The sequence below is a fragment of the Dermochelys coriacea genome, chromosome 2, assembly GCF_009764565.3.
Source record: "Dermochelys coriacea isolate rDerCor1 chromosome 2, rDerCor1.pri.v4, whole genome shotgun sequence".
Taxonomy (NCBI): Eukaryota; Metazoa; Chordata; order Testudines; family Dermochelyidae; genus Dermochelys; species Dermochelys coriacea.
The window spans coordinates 212,149,476-212,169,596 of record NC_050069.1 but is presented as its reverse complement, the minus strand read 5'-3'; the positions used below and the strand labels follow the sequence as shown (position 1 = coordinate 212,169,596).

The window sequence follows — 20,121 nt, the reverse complement described above, 5'->3', positions numbered from 1 at the left end:
GAAAGCTCTATGCCTCTCGTCGTGGTGGGTTTTTTACAGTGCTGTAACTGCGCAGTTTCTGTGCATGAAGTGGCTTGGCAGTGTGTACACCTCGGGAGTTACAGTGCAGAAAGCTGCTTTACTCCAAAGAAACTTGCCAGTGTAGACAGGGCCTAAACCTTCCATGCAAAGGCCTGATTCTCAGCCCACTGAAGTCAGTGGGAAGACACAATGGTCTTCAGGATGAGGCCCGTATTTTCTAATGGCCAGCAAGTGGAAATTCTTGGCTTATGAATGCTGAACAATGTTTTCTGCAATGCTTTTAATTTTTGGTTTTAAAAACACTTAATCTAAACTCATATTAAAACCATTTTAGCCTGACCTGAAGCCTTTTAAATCCATTTTAGCAAACTGTGTCCCTGTACAAGTGTGGAAGGGGCCATGGTGACAGAATGAAAGTACCCCAGCTAAATCTACCATCTGCATCAAAATAGTGTTCGTGCAGCTATAGTGAAGTTAGTTTAAAGAAATATTTGAATAACTAATTCTCTTTTATGCCTTCTTCACATCACTCTGTATATATACAAATCAAGTTCAGTAATTAACTTATCTCAATCCCAGCCTTGAAATTGGAGACTATATTGATGCTGACAGGTCAGCTGGTTTCCTTTTGTAGCCCATAACTGATCTTCAGTTGATCAGTAACTAAAAGTCAATCTGATATATAGGGCCACCCAAGGCCCCTAAACTAGCATGACATCCATTCTGTAAAGGCTAATTGCTGGCCTCTTTACTTTCAGACTGCAGGATGCTGGGCATAAGAAGATTTATAGGGAAGGCCCCAGAGTGTGCAAGAAGAGAAGAGGCTTAAAGCATAGGATTTCAAGAAAATACAAAATCTAAGCTATCTTCAGAGTTCTGCTATTGCCTTGCTAAGAATACACAGGACCAACATTTTAAAGGGTCTTTATAACTGTCTGATATTTGCAAGAATATAAATTTTAAATGCACAAAAAATCCATAGACCATATCCTCAACATAAATCGGCATTGCTTGGCTTGAAGTAAAGGGAGCTACACCAGTCCACAATAGGTTATTATCTGGCTGCAAATGGATATTTGTATTCATAAATCAAGTAATTGCATGCACAGATTGGTAAATGTGATTTGCATGTGTAACTATCCAACTTAAATAAAGAGGTTGCTTTTGAATAAATACATGTTTGGTGGTTTTTTGTTTTTCATGTGCAAACAGACATACTCAGACACTGAAGGTTTTGTTCATAATAAAGCAAGAAGGGGAGAGATGACCTTGCTCTCACTGAGTAACCACATTTTTCTGTTTTTGTTCCATAGGAAATCTCTTGGTTTGATGATAAGAAAAACAACACCGGAGCTCTGACAACAAGATTAGCCACAGAGGCAGCACAAATTCAAACAGTACGTACCTTACGGGAGTGTGTGTGAGAGGGAGAGAGAGTTTTGTATCTGTAAAAAGAAAAGGAGTACTTGTGGCACCTTAGAGACTAACAAATTTATTAGAGCATAAGCTTTCGTGAGCTACAGCTCACTTCATCGGATGCCGAAAGCTTATGCTCTAATAAATTTGTTAGTCTCTAAGGTGCCACAAGTACTCCTTTTCTTTTTGCGAATACAGACTAACACGGCTGCTACTCTGAAACTTTTGTATCTGTGTAACACTAACATTAAATATGGACCATTCTGCCAGGTTACTTACAACATGACACTATCTGTAAAGCTAGGGACAAGCACAGCTATTCAGCTGTTAGGAGGTTGGTGGCCATGAGCGCAGGATCATACTAGTGGAAGGAGGAAGGCAGATTTAGGGAGAGATGGACAAGACTGGGAAGAGAGAAAGCAAGGAGGCCCAGGGTTACTGATAAAGGTGGAGGAGAGGGGACAGATATTTGAATGGAGAGAATTAGATTTAGAATGAAGGGACAAAGGGAATGCTAGGGAGTCGTGAGCTAGAGAGGAGGAGTGAGTGAAGCAAGCATTATGCAGTACATAGAGAGGGGTCTGAATTACAAGTTTGGATTTGAATATGAACTTTCCTAAAGTTCATGAGTGTTTAGATACAGGGTTGTGGTTCAGCCCATTGTAATGATACAGGGCAAACTTGGAGTTCCACAGAGTTCAGATCTGGAGTTTCAGATTAGCCTATCTCTAGAAGGAACAAGGGATGGGTGAAAGAGAGAGTGACTGAATGAAAAGCACTTCAGCTGAAAGCACTATATAAATGTTAGTAGAGATTCTGAGTTTCAGTTTTAAATTTCAAGCAGTCAATAAAAGGCCAAACCTGCTATTTTTCAAGAACTCGTTTTAAAAAATAAACACTAGGGGAAAAAATTCAGGCGATGTCAAGATTCCTTTAAGCAGAATTAACATCCTGTGTCCACTGTAAGTTACTGTCTGAATCACTCCCCATGGCTTCTTTGTTGGTCACTAATAGCTGTGAGAGCCGCAGCTTTTTTGGTGGGGCTCTCACAGTGTGGGAATGGAGGTTTCAAACAACAGATGGGACTTTTTTAAAAACAGTCACCAATACTGGATGACACAGCCCATTTCTGCTAGGGGAGATGAGGCCAGAGTGAAAGATCTCTCTCTGAAAGGTGTTTTGGGGTGGGGGGAGTTGTTTTAGTTTTTTTAATCTGCTTGTTATCAGGTAGGGAGAAGGATTGTATTTAAGACCCATTAGCAAATTACAGTTTTCACATATTACCCGATTACAGGCAACAGGTACAAGGCTTGGTGTAATAGCACAAAACATCTCCAGCATGGGATTGTCTGTCATCATTTCTTTTATATATGGGTGGGAGATGACTCTGCTGATCCTAGTGATGGCGCCGGTGCTTGCTGTGACTGGGATGCTGGAGATCAGTGCATTGACTGGATTTGCCAACCGAGATAAAAAGGAACTGCAGCAAGCAGGAAAGGTAAAATACAGCCTCTTCATAACACAGCTAATCTAATGGAACAAATGAAGAATAGAAACTCCTATTTCTAATCTGATCTGTAATGTGACCCCTCCAGTGGTGATTTTTTTCCATCTCATTTTGTCTTTTGGTTTTCCTATTTACATAAAGGTAGCAACTGAAGCTGTGGAGAACATTAAAACCGTTGCTTCATTAACTAGAGAGAGCACTTTTGAACAAATGTATGAAGAAAACCTGCAGAAGCCATACAGGTCAGAAATGATTCATGTCATGTTAAGCCAGACAATCCAGTGGTTATCAGTCATGTTGAGACCATGTGCATTGCCCTTTCCTCCATTGCAATTGTCCCTTTTCGTTCTTTTTCTATTTTATTAATCCATTTAAAATATTACATTAAGTTAATAGTCTGCAGAGAAAAAACAAAGGCAAACAAACAAAATTAATACATCATATGGCTGTTTTGTTAAGGAGGATATCAGCTTGAGAAAAGAATGAAAAAGCTTGCACATCAAGCGTAATCCAGATAGTCCATAAAGCATCAAATGATGTATTCTAAACAAATCACAATATTTTTGTGTGTCAGCATAATTTCTCTTAAACTTACTGAAAAGATGCTTGAGTGGGAAGACTGGGGTAGTTAAATATACAGTATAAATTTGCAGTTCTAGGTTCCAATCCTGCAAATACTTATAAATATGACTTCAGGCTCAGACTGGTACATAGTTCAACAGGGAATTCTCTCAAGACCCAAGCGGTAGTGGATTAAGCACAGGTCCTGCTGATCTCTTGGTCTGAATCCTGGCTAGCACTGGCAAGGGTCCAGCTTAACTGAACTGCTGTTAGAACTGGTGGGAATGTATTGGTAAATTTCCATTCTGTAGACATGGCACAGAAGTAGTGGTGGGGCTAGATATCCTATCAGTCAACACAGGCCCAGATCACCCTTGGAGACCCCTCTTCTCTCTTGTCCCAAGAAACCCTGGCCTCCCTAGTTTGATGTTGCATGATTTTATCCATGAAAGCAAAGTTATGTGTAAGTGTGTCCAGGATCAGACCTTTGGTTAAAGCTGTATGCTATATAGTTTTTTTTACAGTTTCGTTTACCCATAACTGGACCCATAATTCTTCCCCATTCTTGCATCTGCACCACTGGAAGCAGTGTGGTGGTTTTCGTGTAGACCAGGCTTGGACATTTTTGACATCTATGCATGCTTTCAACTCTAGAGAAATTTGGGGTGTCTATTATGTGTCCTCTCTAGCATATCTGGGAGTGAAGCTGGACTAACTACAGCATACATAAGCCCAGTTTCTCTCTGAACAAGTAGAATATCCCTCATATTTTTACAGTTGTTTCATGTTTTTGTAAATACTGTGTTTCAGAAATGCTCAGAAGAAAGCTCAGATCTACGGTTCCTGTTATGCATTCAGCCAGGCTTTTATGTATTTCACCTATGCAGCGAGCTTTCGATTTGGAGCATACTTAATTACAGTTGGAAGAATGACCCCGGAGGGTGTTTTCACGTGAGTCTCATAAATGAACAAATATTCAAAGTGTGCCATTTTACATCTCCAGTTACATCCCCGAAGAAATCCCCCAACACCCATCCTCCTCATCTCACAACACTGTCACGGAGATAAATTACTATCAGACTAAAAGGAGGCGAGTTTATTTTCTGTATTTGTTATTGAAATACAATGACAGCCCCTAGTGGAGCACTTTAGTACCAATGTCTGCTTCAAGGATTAGAGTGTTTTTGTGACAAGTTTTGTTAATTTCAGTAAATTCAGCAAGTAAAATTGGTTTCAATTTTTCCACTAATGTTTGTTTGCATAAACAAACTTGGGCACTGGGTTTGCATGCAGAGAGCACCATTGAAGTCAGTGACACTCTGCACAGAGATCCGAGTCCACGGATCTGCAGGATGGAGGCCCTAGAAAATTATCATTTACTGAAGTATTATTTGCTGCCTGTTTCTGATTATTCGGATACATAGAGTTTTGCTTGGGGAAGGAAAAGTGTGCTATTAAATTAAAATTCTGTCATTGACCCAAAGGATATCCAAATTCTGATGTTATGGAATATAAACAAGCCCACTGGGGCAAATTCTGCTACAGGTACAGAGGACCAAGAAAGTTCAGCTGCATAACAAGGGGTGAGAAGGGTAGTGTTTGGGAACTGCGTTCTCACAGCACAGAGCTCATTTCGCAGCACCTCTCTGTACACCAAGGTACCTGGGGGCAGAGCAGCCATGGGCCAGGGAATGATTGGAGCTTGGCCCCTGCCATCGACAGAGGGAGCCTTTAAAGGCCACAGAGACCATCAAACTTCAGCATCTAGGCTGAAGGGAATTCCTACATTCATATGTACCCAATGCACAGGAGCGCTGGAACAATTTGTATGTGGGGATGCTGAGAGCCATTGAACCAAATGGTAAACCTGTATATAATGGAAACTGCTTCAAGCCAGGGGTGCGGCCAGTCACGTAGCCAGGTGAAGGGAACAGGGGGAACGATCCAAAAAGAAGGTGCCGCCCACTGCGGCACTTATACTCACCCGGCGGTGCTCCCTCACTCGCTCCGGGTATCTTCAGCGGCACTGAAGGTCCTGCCGCCGAGGTGCCACCAAAGACCCAGAGCGCTGCTGGGTGACTAAAAGCACCGCAGTGGGAAAATTTCCTCAATAGGGGAAAATTTAAGAGGCGCCAAGACATTGACAAGGTGCCACTTGTGCTCAGTGGGACAGTGGCCACTGCCCCACTCCCCCCAGCTACGCTACTACAGCTGCACCCCCAGCACCTTCATTCCAGCACCTATGCACCTATGCCAATGCACAGTATTCAGGCTGCACATTGGAGCCCTGATACAGCAACCAAACCATGTGCTTAAGGACTTCACTATATTGCACCTGGATGTGAGGTTTTGGATTTTAAGATTAAAGTAGGGGGGATGGTTAAAAAGAAATGATTTTACAATTAAAACCACTTGAAAATGGCTTCTCAGTTTATGGCAGTATTTATCCCTGCATTAGGCATTCACTACTACAGAACAGATCTTCCTTCTGTCCGGTTACCCCGTCACATTTTGTGGTACTAGTCAAGAAAATGTGAGGTTAGTTTTTACTGGGAAACAAGGCTTAGGCACATTCCATTCACTTGGTGACACATCTTTGGAGCCTGCCTAGATCTGGTGTCACAGTCTGGCAGCACATCTTTTTTATTCTTTCTGGGCCTAATCATATATGTTAATAATGTTTAGGGAGTTATTGGCAACAGAGGTCAGATGCAGCTGCATGGCAGATGATCAAGAATTTAAAACAGCCACCCAGGAGGGGGAGAGGCAGATAGAGAAATTACAGTAATGAAGATGGTTAAGTATTGAGCATGACTGTTCATAACAGAGATGTGGTGGTAGAGGAATATGGCTACTCGAGAAAGAGAAGTGAGTTCTGTTGCTGGACAGAGTACAGCATACAGGTATTTGGAAAGTGAGGGTTCCTCTCACTAATGAGCCAAAGATCTATTACTGAACCATTAAAATTAATGAAAATAGGGGCTGAGTGTCTTCTTGCTGACACTGGTGTAAATCATGAGTACCACTGTTGCAGTTGGTAGTGTGTTGAAATCAGAATCTGGCCCAATATCTCTTGCGCTGCTTTTCTTTACATTTGAAAATGATGCCGTCTGGTTAAGGCACATGCCAGTGCTAGCTAGCCTGGTTATTCGCATAATTTGCAAGAAAAATTGAGAGAGAGGAAAGGTTGCTTCTTTTGTCACCTTCCTCACACCCACCAACTCAAAATGTTGATGAGGCATAGGGCAAGCACTCATAACCCTACACCAAAGACGTCCAGATGTTCCCTAGCTGAAGGCCTCATTATAAATTTGCCAAAAGCATAGGGGCTTTCAGACATAAAATGGAGTATCTGTATCTATCATCTTCCTCACACACGCGTCCCCGTGTGAACTTTTAAAATCTAAATTTAAAATTCCTTGACAGACAAAAGGCCTGACATGGATGCTGGGAAACTACAGTGTCTCCAATATTTATAAGTATAAAACACTGTATAAACCACAGCATCTATGTGGTAATTGCTGACATTTTCTTTAGTAATGGAATTATCTGAATTGGTATCACTCAATTCAAAGCAGAATTCTACACATTTTATTATATCCCATTTGAATCTGCTTGGGTTTTGCCCCAGCAAATTATTATATATCCAAATATATCTCCCCCTTGAATCTACTTTAAAAACTTTCCTTTACAAATATTATGATTTATTTTGATTAAATGAAGCCAGTTCACATTTTTAGGCTGCAAAGGTGTTCTGTAATCCATTGGTACATCAACAAATCTTAATAAACACTCCAGTAACACATTAGCAAGTGGAGTGCTCAGATAATTAAAAGTAGTCATATCTTTCCGATGAAGTGAGCTGTGGCTCACGAAAGCTTATGCTCTAATAAATTTGTTAGTCTCTAAGGTGCCACAAGTACTCCATATCTTTCCAGTAACTGCAGGAGTCATTAGTGACACTGACCCAGTATTTCCAGGAGACAGCTGTCTACCAGGATAGTATTGAGAGTTACATTTCAAATCAGTCCCATTACCAGGAGGCCTCAGCAAGTGATAGAGAAATCTGTGAAAAGCTTGTGCACAAATTTGTCAGAGAAAAGAGAAGCTGTTTGCTGTGTTGTGCTGACAGAGAAACACCAGATTATGATGAAAAGGAGACTTGTGATAAAGAAGAAGCATCATGAAGTTTTAAAATCTCATTAACGCTAGAGATGTCTTTTATCCCTGTGAGATCTTTACACAGTTGAGAAATCCTGAAGGGCCCAAGAGGGGGAATAGTCCATAAAGGCTTTTAATAACCTTTTGACAATGCCCCTCACAAGAGGCCGTTAAAGAAATGAAGTAGCCTGTAGCAGAGAGGTAAAGTTCTGTCATGGATTAGAAACTGGTTAAGAGTAGAGTGACCAGATGTCCCATTTTTAAAGGGACAGTCCCATTTTTGGGGACTTTTTTTTATATAGGCGCCTATTACCCCCCACCCCCTGTCCTGTTTTTTCACAGTTGCTATCTGGTCACCCTAGTTTAAGAGACAGAATACTAAGAGTAAGAATAAATGATCAGTTTTTAACCTGCAAAGAATTTTATTAGTGGGATGCCCTGAGGTTTAATACTAGGACTGGTGTTAATAAGTAATATGGAGAAGGAGTGAGCAGATGACACACACTGGAAAAGATTGTGAGGAACTCCAGAGGGACTTAACTTCAGAGAGCAGGTTCACATAATCCTTTATGAGTTAGTTTTTCACCTTCCTCTAAAGCCTTTGCTTCTGGCCACTGTTGGAGACAGGACATTGGAGTAGATGGGCATGGACATGTCAGCTGGCATGTCATGGAGATCATATTTCAAAAATATGTGGCATTAATTGAAGTTAAAGCAAAATACAGCTCCTTTTATTAACCGCCTGCTCCAAGCACTAGCCATGTGTTGTCCTATTGGGTTTCAGTAGGCATAATAGTATATAGAAAACTGAGGGCTCTCTGGATGGTACATCCTCCCACAGTTGCAGGAGAGAGGCAGGTTGGTTTTATGCTGAAAATGATCGTCGTTCTGACATAGCACTGTGCTTTAGAAAAGTGGCTATTTTCTTGGCAATGCCTGCTGTCTTTTGCAGTAGACAATGAGAAACCAGAGTCATAACAGCAGGAACAAGCCAACAATAAAGCATGCTAATGGGTGATATTCCATCAGCAAGGACTTTCACAATATTGGATCCGATTAACTCCCAGAAAGCTGGGAAGTGCAGGTTTTCTGGCAGCTAAAATTTGCCCAGTAAAGTGTGCCAACACAACAAAGCACCTATTCCTCCTGGTCAAGAAGGGTTGACAGCTAGCATATCCCCAAAATAGGGCAGTTTTTGCTGGGGAGGTGGTGAAATCAAAGCAATATGCTGATTCGGAACATCGGTTTGATAGACTTGGTATGACAGGGCACCTACAAAGTCAGGCTGCACTTTTAAAACTGCCCTTACCTGACTCCCATGGGAGCATAGCAGGCATGATGCACTCCTGATTTCAACAGTCTGTGTAGACACATTCATTGCAAGCTTCCAACAGGATGATTGATGAAGAAGCAAATCTAGCAATTCCTCTGGGAGAGGAGCTTATAGTTTTTCTTATTTTTGTAGAAAAATGATTTCACCGATTTTTATTTTTATTTTACAAAACATTCAGGGAAGACTAATTTTTTGTAACATTGCTCTCTACTTGAAGTCAGTGGAATATTTCCACTGCAATATGTGTTTTGTCAAAAGGCATTTATCACTACAAAACTTTCATCTGGAAGGCTTTGGGGGCTCAAAGAGAAGGGTGGAGAGAGAATAGTGGGTTGGTTGGGCCATTCACCTGAGCTGTGAGAGATCAAGCTGTAACTCTCCACTCTGTCTGATTTTGAAGTGATCTGGGATGAAGAGCTCTGCTCTGAATCAGGCAGAGCAGGAACTTAAATGTGGGTCTCACACAGCAGTGACCTAGACACCCAGCTATAGAGTGACATACTCCTCTTTTCAGGAAAAGGGTTGGGGTTTTTTATTTATTAATTTATTAATGCAGAATAAAAGAATTGGAAACCGCAAAAGTTGCTGTGAAAGGGAATTGTCGTCCTCCAGTCAGCCGTAGAAGCTAGTCTCCGGGGACTGTACCTGGCTCATCCAGCAGGTCCTCTTCCATACTATTATTTACCAATTTGACACTTGAAGTAGCGCATACAGGAAAGATTGTGTGGAGCACATGTATGCTGACAGGAGCCAGACTATGCAGATAAGCTCTTTTGAAAGAGAGAAAGTATTGGTACCCAGTCAGAAATCATGCAAGTATTGGTAGACTGCCCTGTTTCCCTCTGTCTTTCTTTGTATTGGATGCACACCCTCTTGCCTAACTGTAACCTGAACTAAACTGAGCATGATAATCCTCATGAAGGAATACTGTGTTTGCCTGCTTTATATAAGATGTATTGTGCAGTTCTCTTCTTTAACTTGTAAGAAAATCAGAGCCCCATGTCACGGAAATGATGGCTGAACACGGTCTTTGAAATTATAGGTCAGGAACAATAAAGGTCTTATTAGGATTACACATAATCTTTGCTATTAAAGTAAGATTCTGTTTGTGAAAAATAATGGCTCAGGTTTGAGTGAACTCAAGAGAAATACAAGATGAATGTTTTAAAACATGTTTTAAAATGCTGCTTTTTTGTTGTTGTTGTTTGTTGTTGTTGAAACTAACAATTAATGGGCCTTATGTTTCCAGAGGGCTTTAGGCCCGACATTTTCAAAAATGTTTTTGGTGCCCAACATGAGATACATTAATGGAGCCTGACTTTCAGAAGGCATATGCTCATCTTATCTACTTAGCTTCTAGCTGATAATTAATATTATAAAATGAAGATTGTGATCTAGAACCCAATTAACAAGATCAAAAGATCAAAGTCTTCATGTATCTCCTAAAACATGATTTTTAGTCTCTTTAGTCTTTCACTCAGAGTAGATTTATTATTAAATGATTATAACCTCTGCTCTTTATAGTGTAAAACATTAGGTATGGACAACTGACCTTAAAATCAGTGTTTAAACCTGATCGCATATGATATATGCAAAAATTCTTGAAGCACATGTATCTATTATATGTAGCTCAAGCTGCTCATATCTACGATATGCTGTATATGTATCACTATGCTTTGGTACAACTTCAATCAGAGTGTCTTCTTGCAAATGCCTGTGGCAAAATCAGTTTAAGCATCAATGCTGTTGATGTGAATACATTAAACATTATTTTTACTGATACTGGGCTTTAATTTGTATTTATTATGTATTTATTTTGGAAGGGAATGTAAAAGGTTAATGTAGTTCTGAAAAGTTATGCAGTTATTTATTTGATAGCACCCAAAATTGTACTAGATGCTTCACAGGTGAATAACAGAACAGGTAAATTCCTGTCCTGTCATTTGCAACAATAAAATCACAGGATTATTCAGTTTAGTTGTACTCACAACCTGATAATTTAATAATATGGGCCAGATTCTTCGGTCTGGCCCATACAAGTACACTATTTTTAAAGGGGATTTCTAGCTGAGGAAAGGGGAAAAGATTCTCATCCAGCCATTGGACATAGCCTACTTTTTAATATTGACCCATCCTGCTCTATAATCCCAAACATGTTATTATTTAATTCCACTAAATCCCTAACCAAATTATCCCTTTATACATAATTTTCCCTGCACCCTCCAGGATCCATTCCTCACTTCTCTCTCGTAGAGCAAATCCTAGCTGTGTTAATCTCACAATGGGTGTTCTTGTTTTGCTGTATTGTTTTACAAATTTAAGCAGTTATGATACGTCAACTAAGAAAGTGCAGCCATTTCCTGTATGGTTTTATTAATTAGTTGATTTTTAAATTAAGAATCTATCAAGTCCCATTTTTTTACCAGAATTCCCAGCTCCTAAAAAGCCTGATCCCCTGTAGCTATCCAGGCTTACAGAACTTCCTATTCCAATTTCTCTTCCCTCAGAGACCTTGGCCTTAGTATCTCCGCTCCGGTCATGCATTTGGACAAAAGGATAGTCAGTCAGAGAACTCGTAAGCCTCTAGAGTTCTGGTTTTGCCACTGCTGCTCTCCAGCAGGGTGAGAAGAATGTGAGCTGAAGAGTTCCTGAGCCCGAGCAAAGTCCTTCCCTCTTGGTCTTCCTGTCTTGGGTCCCAGTCTTGCCACTGACACTGTTGCTCCCTAGTGAGAGATTTGGGGGGGACTAAAAAATTCCTAGGACCCCCATGGATTATCCCTGTCCATCCTAAATCCCTATAGAGCTACTGCAGCTGCTCTTCTATGCAGGAGTGCCGGGGATATGAAGGGCTCCTGGGTCACAAGGCAAAGCCCAATGTCATCCTTGTACCTGAAAATACAATCTGCCGTGGTTGTTTGCTTATGTTGGTTGTTAGAGAGGAAAGAGGTGTCTTGCACTGATTTCCTTTACTATTTAAATGTCTGCTACATGTCCTGACCTTTGAGAAACTAGCACTTCTGTTGCTTTTGCCTAGCAGAATGAAGCTGGCATCTAACCAGAAGTTACTGTGTTTTCCTTCCTATAGAGTTTTTTCTGCAATTACATATGGTGCTATGGCACTTGGCGAGACGTTAACTTTTGCACCTGAATATGCCAAAGCCAAATCAGGGGCCGCTCACTTGTTTGCTCTGTTTGAAAGGACGCCAGCCATTGATAGCTACAGCCAAGAAGGAGAAAAACCAGTGAGTGCAACTTCAGTTCTAAATGTATTGCACATGTCCTTGTTGCTAGCAATTATCTCACCTCATTGAAACTTCTGCTTAGAATAAAGAAAAAGACAGGCTGGAAGGGTGGGTATTTTGGGCTATGGTGGAGTGACAAGCCTTTTATCCATTCATCTCAGTGCTTTTGTTTATATTACAGCTGTGCTCAAAATGTATTGACACTTAATAAGTGACCTGTTAGTAATTGATTATATCCCTGCTAAGTTGTACACTGTAGCAAATATATGAAACCTTGTGCTCCTAATACTGTCACCCTTGTTTTCTTCTTCATCATCCTCTGTTGTGGTCTACACCCACCTGTCCTGTCATGTCCCATATTTAGGCTCTGATCCTGCAATGTGTTCTACACAGGCAGACCCTTACACTGCACCCACCCCCCATGGGGAGTGGGCCTCCTGTGCCGAGCAAGTTGCAGTAGCAGGGCAAGTTCTTTGGGGCAGAGACTGGCTTTTATCTTATGTTTGTACAATGCCCAGTATAACAAGGCTCTGATCCTAATGGTGGCATCTGGTTGCTACTGTGATACTAAAGATGCAATCCTTGACACACACAAAGGTCACAATCTAAAAAGACAAGAATCAGAACAAGGATGACCTTGTTCATCAGCGACTGAGACCTTTCCTCATTATTTGGTTCTGGTGGTGCCCATAGAGCAGGTGACATTAGATTAAATAATTTTTGTGTTTGAAGATGGATGGGTATCACTATGCTTTGGTACAATTTCAGTCAGAGCACCCTCTGCAGACAGTGACAGAATCGGACCATGAATGAGCCATATGTTTTAAATCACAAGTCTTACAGAACCCTTTGGGGGTGGGCATATGTCTGTGTTGTGTTAATCAATTTAAAACCAGCTAAGTCCTGCAAGAACATAGCATATTACTATACGGAGACAGAATCAGCTGCTACCATTGTCTTCCCTGCTAAGACTGAGCAACTTCTTGTCCTGGAAATGTAAGCATGGAGTCCAAGACCTAAAATTAAAGATTGATTATAGTAGAATAAAATTTGAAGAACAGTTAATAAGTGTTATATGGAACAGTTAGTCACCATCACACCCACACCAGCATTGTCAGGACAGTTTAGAAATCTTTTGGTGAAAATAATAAAACAGGGGATGTGAGTACAACCAGGACATTTTTGGAATATGTCTGTAATAAATATTTAACTTGACTTAGGTGTTTTTAAGGCAAAGTGTTTAAAGAAGTCTTCTGTTTAAGTTTTAGAACACATGTGACATGAAAGCATTGCCCATCTCTTCTCACAGGCTACATTCAAAGGAGGTTTAGAGTTCCGTGAAGTATCTTTCACTTACTCATCTCGCCCAGATGTTCGCATCTTGCAAGGCTTGTCTGTTCAGATTGAAAGAGGACAAACCATGGCATTTGTCGGCAGCAGTGGATGTGGGAAAAGCACGTCTGTTCAGCTTTTACAGAGATTCTATGACCCTCTTACAGGGCAAGTGGTAAGATTAAATTTTGATAATATCTGCACTAGTGATTTTATTGTTGATTTTCTAACCATGTGTTCCTACTTAAGCTTTACTGCTATTTTAAAAGCCCCAGTGACCAAGCTGCAGTGAACTGAGGCCAACTGGGATGCCTGATTTTATATTGATTCAGTGACTACTGAGCAGAGTGTGTCGTGCAGGTTTTGTGGTCATTAGGTCAAATTCTGCCATATTGTACCAATTATAGCTGAAGTGAGTGAGCAGAATAGAAATTTTGGTGTATTGCTTCTTCCCCTGGGCTTCTTCACTGTCAGTATCCCACATAACATCTCTTTTCCAGAACTAGGCTCACAAACATCAACTGTAAATTTAAAAAAAAATAACATCTCACAGTTTTTAGTCATAGTGAAAACTGTGTCATCTGATCACTGACTGAAAAGAAATGTTACTTTTGGAAACTATGTAAATTTAATCTCATGGAGAATGACTGATTAATGACCAAGAGGAGGCCTCTTTGAGTTGCTAATGAACTGGCATCAGAAAACAATGTTTCTTGTAGTGCTACTCCACTTCAGAGATGGGCAGTACAAATCAGCTGATCCAGGCCTGATACACCACCAGGATCCCCAAACTTTGCGACTCTACTCTTTTGAAAATACACAGGTGGAAAACACATGGCTCTCAAATTCATTACACAACCCCAGTCCACTTGCATTTAGTTAGAGTAATCAACCTTTGCAGTTAATCTGTGCTATGTTTATCCTTAAAACTTGCCTACACCAGAAATCTGCAGCAGTTTAACATAAATTAGTTTTTTAATCAATATAGTTAAGCTGATGCAACCCCCTGCATGAACTCTTATTTCATTTTAAGATTGCCTTCTTGTGGTTTAGCTTTAACCTGTTCCCAGTGGACTTAAGCTAACTCCCACGGTCTCCCCTCTAACCAAGCCATATGGTGCATCATAAGAGATGCAATATAGCCAGGGAGCTGGCCCAAAGGGGACATGAGGCACAAAACTACAATTCCCTTGAGGCACCGCTGCACATTAACGGACAATGCAAGTTAATGTCAAGCTAAGTCAAAACAAAATATTGTAACACTTTCAAATGAAAAGTTTTCAGAACTTTTCATTTCATGAAAAAAAATTATATTTTGACTTTTCATTCTGATTTTGGGATGAAAACAAATGTCAAAATATTGGAATTTCCCACGAGATCGAAATTTCAATTTTTGCTCAGCTCTCATCAGAACCAACACTGTAAAAACCAATGACACAATCAATACACTTAATAAAGTCAAGATATAAGGAGCTCAGTACTGAATGAGTAAGCTGACATCGGAGGTTTTTGCTGGTGCTGTGAAGTCTTCTCCCCTGTTGCTGGGTCTGGAGGGTTTTTCAGAAGGATTCAATATTCATTGCTGTTAATTCTTGATAGTCTTAGAGTAATAAAAAATTATCATAGCAAGAACTATCAGAATTGTAATGTTTGTGAATAAAGTCTGATTGAAATATCAGACACCCAATCTTGACTTGACATTTGTTGTTGCTGGCAGCTGTTTGATGGCATCAATGCAAAACATTTGAATATTCAGTGGCTACGCTCTCAAATAGGAATAGTCTCCCAAGAGCCAGTGCTTTTTGACTGCAGCATAGCTGAGAATATTGCCTATGGGGATAACAGTCGGAATGTGCCATTGGATGAGATACAAGAAGTAGCAAAAGCAGCAAATATTCATTCTTTTATAGAAGAACTTCCTGAGGTAATCAAGTGACTCAAGTGTTAGGATATATCAAATATCAAGGTACTGAAAGGTCTTATGATTTTGATATTACAGCACTATTATCCTTATGTAGTTTTCTACATTATTGAAATAGGAATGTTTGATTTAAGTTCAAATACTACTTTGGTTTTTTAAGTGAGATGTACTATTCCATGGGATTGTCCCCATCACCAGTAGGTCAATAGCAGAGGCATAGTGAGTGCACAAGACCAGTAGCAAGGGAGGGTATGTCTCTGCATTGCTCCCAACCTCAAACCATGCTCTGAGCCACATGCGAAATCCAGTAATACCCCAGAATAGATCTTCTACTTTTTCTGCATCACAAAATTTAGAGGAGGGGCGGTGGGTAAAAGGAAACTTGTAGATTTATTTTTAATTCCACTTACAGTTGCAATGTAATGTAAACAAACTTTCACTTCATCAACTGTATGTTCTTATAACAGAAATACAACACCCGGGTTGGAGATAAAGGAACACAGCTCTCGGGTGGCCAGAAACAACGAATAGCTATTGCAAGGGCTCTTCTCCGGCAACCAAAAATTTTGTTGTTAGATGAGGCCACTTCTGCTCTTGATAATGAGAGTGAAAAGGTAACTTGTCTATGTTTAATAATAATGTACAAGAATGTGTATCCATGGACTGGAGGCAGTAGTATGGAAACCAACAATAGTACTAAGGAAAGGATTAACATCCCATTTATTTTCATGTAGTGTTTAGTTTGAAGCTTGGAGTGGAGTGGGTCATGCAATATCAGACTCGGTCAGCTTTCTGATGGCTAAGTAGGGATCACAGCATCCATCATTCCCTCTTGGGTATTTTCCTTTTCTTTTCATGACACAGTGTTAGTTGCTGTGGTGCTGAACTGAATATGAAGGGGGTGCAAGCACTAGAAGCAAGTTCTGTGTGCGTTTTAGTTTGGAGATAATCACTTAGGGGGTTCATTTGTCTTCTGGTTTTTGAACACTTGAGCTTACCTACTCTACATTTTTTTTCCACTATCAGACTCTGCTTTATTGCTATTTTGTGCTCCCACCTTTGGCTAACTTCTAACCTGGCTGCTGCAGTCATGCAGTGCTCTCCAGCTTGCTAACTCAGATCATTTCACATTCATCTCCACTCTTCCTCTCCCCCTCCCCCCCACCTCTCTAGTATCTTCCTTGAAGGAAGAGAATTGCAGCTGTGTTTGTACAGGCTGTGCAGTGCCTAAGATTATTTTATGGACTAATAAGATTACTTGCTCAGGAATGTTTTAAGACTACTTTAGACCTTGCTGAAGCCTGCTCACTACCACTTAATACAGCATTGGCCTGCTTAAGGTCACAGTAGCACATCATGTTCTTCTGTAATTTAGCTGGACATACCTGCTGATATCATGTATATTTGAATAAGTGTTATAGAAGAAAAACTGTACAAATAAGACTGTACATTCTAAATCGGTAACCAATTGAACTTGCATTATTTTGCTTATCTGAACTGAGATGGTAGTAGTATGGTAGTTCTCAAAATGAGCTTAAAAGTAGTGATTACAGTGGTGTGAGAAAAACATTGGAAATCCAACAGAATCCTGTGAGATCCTCCAGAACAGCATAGGACTTCATGGATTTTCCCTAGACCCTGGTGCAGCAACAGCAGGTCACTATGAAAAGGCCAGATGTTCATACCCTGACTCTCACTGAGTAGCACCTTACTCCACAAGTAGTTTCATTGAAATCAATGGTGACAGAATATGGCCCTAAGTGCCTTAACGGCCAAATAGGAAAGAAAATTGTTAAAATCGTCTTCCAATTTTGGACAGACATCACTCTCCCTATACTGATTTTGGAGGAAGATCCACATGCGTTTTGCCAAGGCCCTGTCTATATCACAGATTTAACCATGTTGAAACACCAATGAGAATCTGTGCTTACTTGTTCTGGATGGTGGCAGGGTGGAGGAGAAATATGTGTTTCCTAGGTTAGGGAGCTATGTTTTATCTTGCGCAGTTAACAAGGTTAAAGTATGGTCCCAAATATGTTTTGTGTTTTCCGCCCTCAAAAGCAAGACAAAAATACATTCTACTACGGCCACATTACAAAACTGCTCGACGACTATGACTATCTCTATACTATAAAGCCTCTGCCAGCATAGCCCCCTCATGTAGGCATAGTGTGCACTGACATAAGGAGTTTTTCTGCTGGTGAAGGAACACCCCCTCCCAAAGTTAGCTATGCCGACAGAAGCCCTCTTCTGTCCGCCTAGCTGTGTCTACACTTGAAGTTTTGTCAGCAGAGCTATGGCTCTAGCGGGTGGTTTTTTTCATACCCTTAACTGACATAGCTATGCTGATATAGGTTTTACACCAAGCCTGTTTTAAATGTGGCTTTGTATGTGTAAGTACGGCCTAAACTTTTGTGCCACGGGTAGAAGACTGTTTATATACTTAACTTCCCCCCAAGAGAAATATTTATTTTAGCTTACTGAAATGTCCAGACTTGTCTTTCCCCATGTAGACAAGCCTTTAAGGCAGTAGGTACAGTAGGCAAATTCAAAGTTGAAATTCCCTACTGTGGCTGTAATTGTTGAAGTGTAACACAGAGAACCTGCAGCCTTCTTACCACTCTTTCATCCTATTCAGATCAGACTTGGCTAAATTTGATTTAAAAGTGCCTGTGACCTGTGTACACTACATCTTCCACTGGTGGAAGTGTGCTGTTGGTCTATTACAGATCCAAATTTTGCCATTGTAGGGGCAACAGTTCTGAGAAGGTGTTAAAACCAAGTCCATAATGTCTTCTGTTTTTTTCCCTAGGTGGTGCAACAGGCCCTTGACCAGGCACGGAAAGGAAGGACCTGTATTGTGATTGCTCATAGGCTGTCCACAGTACAGAACGCAGATGTCATTGTTGTTATTAACAATGGAAAAATAATAGAACAAGGAACTCATCAGCAACTAATGGCAAAGCGTGAAGCCTATTTTAATTTAGTAAATGCACAAACACAGCTCTAAAACAAGGATAGCCCCTGAGGCCTTCTTTAGAAATGAGCTGTCAGGAAAAAGAGTAGTTAGCATGCAGAGGATGTGATCTGACCTTATGGGCTTGCCAGCAACACTTCTTTGGACACACACATGCTCCGCAGGACCTGGAGTAGTTTAACTTGCTCAGCGTTCTTGCCTTTGGAGTAGAAAGATGCTCTTTTTGGGAAATCCATGTTGGAGAGGTTTAAACCATAGGCTGGGGTTTAATACTGTGTCAATGGGAACATGGATAAACCTCTCTTTCTCATGATATCTGCAGAGCATGTTTCAGTATTTCCCTCAGGTGGGCTACTCTATTCCCTCTACCTGCTCCATTAAATATGCAATTGGATGGGAACTCTTTGCTTTAGCAGATATATAGAGATATAGCTATAATTATATATCATTTGAAATCCATGTTAGAGTTCTTTTTTTTTTTTTTTTTTTTTTATAAAAGTTGGTTTAAATCATTACGTTTGCTTCTGTTGAAACTAGCGATGGGCCTGACCTGATCAAACAACCCAAAATTTGTAAAAAGTTTAGATCCATATTCAGGCTTCATTACATAATGCATCTTGAGTTTAAATTAGTTACTAATCCACTAACCCATAAATCCCAATTTAAACTGTTACAGAATCCCTGCTAGGGATTTTAATAGGCTGTATTATTTCCAGATCTGCCATTGAGTTTATGGGTATTTAAGATTTCCTTCTGCTTCTTTTCTGCATTAGAAATATTGTATTGTATTATTATTTGTATTGCCATAGCACTTGGGAGCTCTGATCATGGATCCGGACCCCACTGTGCGAGGTGCTGTACATACACAGAACAAAAAGACCATATCTGCCCTCAAGAGCTTACAATGTAAGTGTGTGTATATATAACACAAGAGACAACAAATGGGTATAAAAAGACAAGGAAACAATGAAACAATATCTTAATTTCACTGTTTTTCTGGAGTCCTTAAGGATTAGAGAACTGTCTTAGGAGTGTTCTCAGCTCACAACTGATGGTGGAAGGGTACTGAATCTTCCCAAAGCTTTTCTCCCAAGTGTTTATCAAGAATTTGAGTTAAATGAGTGTGAACAAAAATCCTGTCCCTCTCAGTTTGCTCAAGTTTCCATCTCTTGCAATGTCATAATCCTACTAGTTCGCTATTCCCCAGAGGAATTCTGCAGCAATATGAAAAAATCAAGTGGTTATAATTCTCCTTTATAAACAAGGCCTTTTCTCTTTAGCAGTCACTTTTAAGAGTGGCCCAATTTCCAAGAGACATTTTATATTTAATCAAGTTCTTATGATTCTGTTAAGGGGATTAGGAAATTATAAACTAACTTTGAAAGCTGTCAAAGGGTTAAAAGTTTTTTTTTCTTTAAAACGCTAAAGACTAAATCCTCATATTATCTGTGCATCTTTTTTCAGAGAAGCCACTTAATAATAGTCTAATCTTGGCTGCAATATACAGGTTATGATATATGGGATCCTTTGAAACTGTGTGTGCTAAATGTGTTCCGAGTTTGGGGTAAATTTATCTCCCAAAGGTCTTAGCCCAAAGTGTAACTAATTCAGATTCTGCTATGCAGAGTCTAGCATAAGTCAGGCCAATCC

The 20,121-nt window shown here is 40.2% G+C and overlaps 1 protein-coding gene across 7 annotated transcripts in view; it reads left to right on the top strand.

Annotated features, from left to right (window-relative positions):
• ABCB5 (ATP binding cassette subfamily B member 5) overlaps positions 1 to 19,728 on the top strand; it is a 73,344-nt gene extending 53,616 nt beyond the window's left edge. For all 7 annotated transcript variants that reach the window (XM_043509201.1, XM_043509205.1, XM_038388733.2 and 4 more), the window contains 9 exons: positions 1,335 to 1,418; positions 2,732 to 2,935; positions 3,086 to 3,186; positions 4,316 to 4,456; positions 12,085 to 12,241; positions 13,551 to 13,748; positions 15,291 to 15,497; positions 15,962 to 16,108; positions 18,307 to 19,728. In XM_043509201.1, the coding sequence (XP_043365136.1) occupies positions 1,335 to 1,418; positions 2,732 to 2,935; positions 3,086 to 3,186; positions 4,316 to 4,456; positions 12,085 to 12,241; positions 13,551 to 13,748; positions 15,291 to 15,497; positions 15,962 to 16,108; positions 18,307 to 18,504 (1,437 nt within the window). In that variant the 3' untranslated portion in view covers positions 18,505 to 19,728. The remainder of the gene's footprint in view (positions 1 to 1,334; positions 1,419 to 2,731; positions 2,936 to 3,085; positions 3,187 to 4,315; positions 4,457 to 12,084; positions 12,242 to 13,550; positions 13,749 to 15,290; positions 15,498 to 15,961; positions 16,109 to 18,306) is intronic.
• The last annotated feature ends 393 nt before the right edge of the window (positions 19,729 to 20,121 follow it).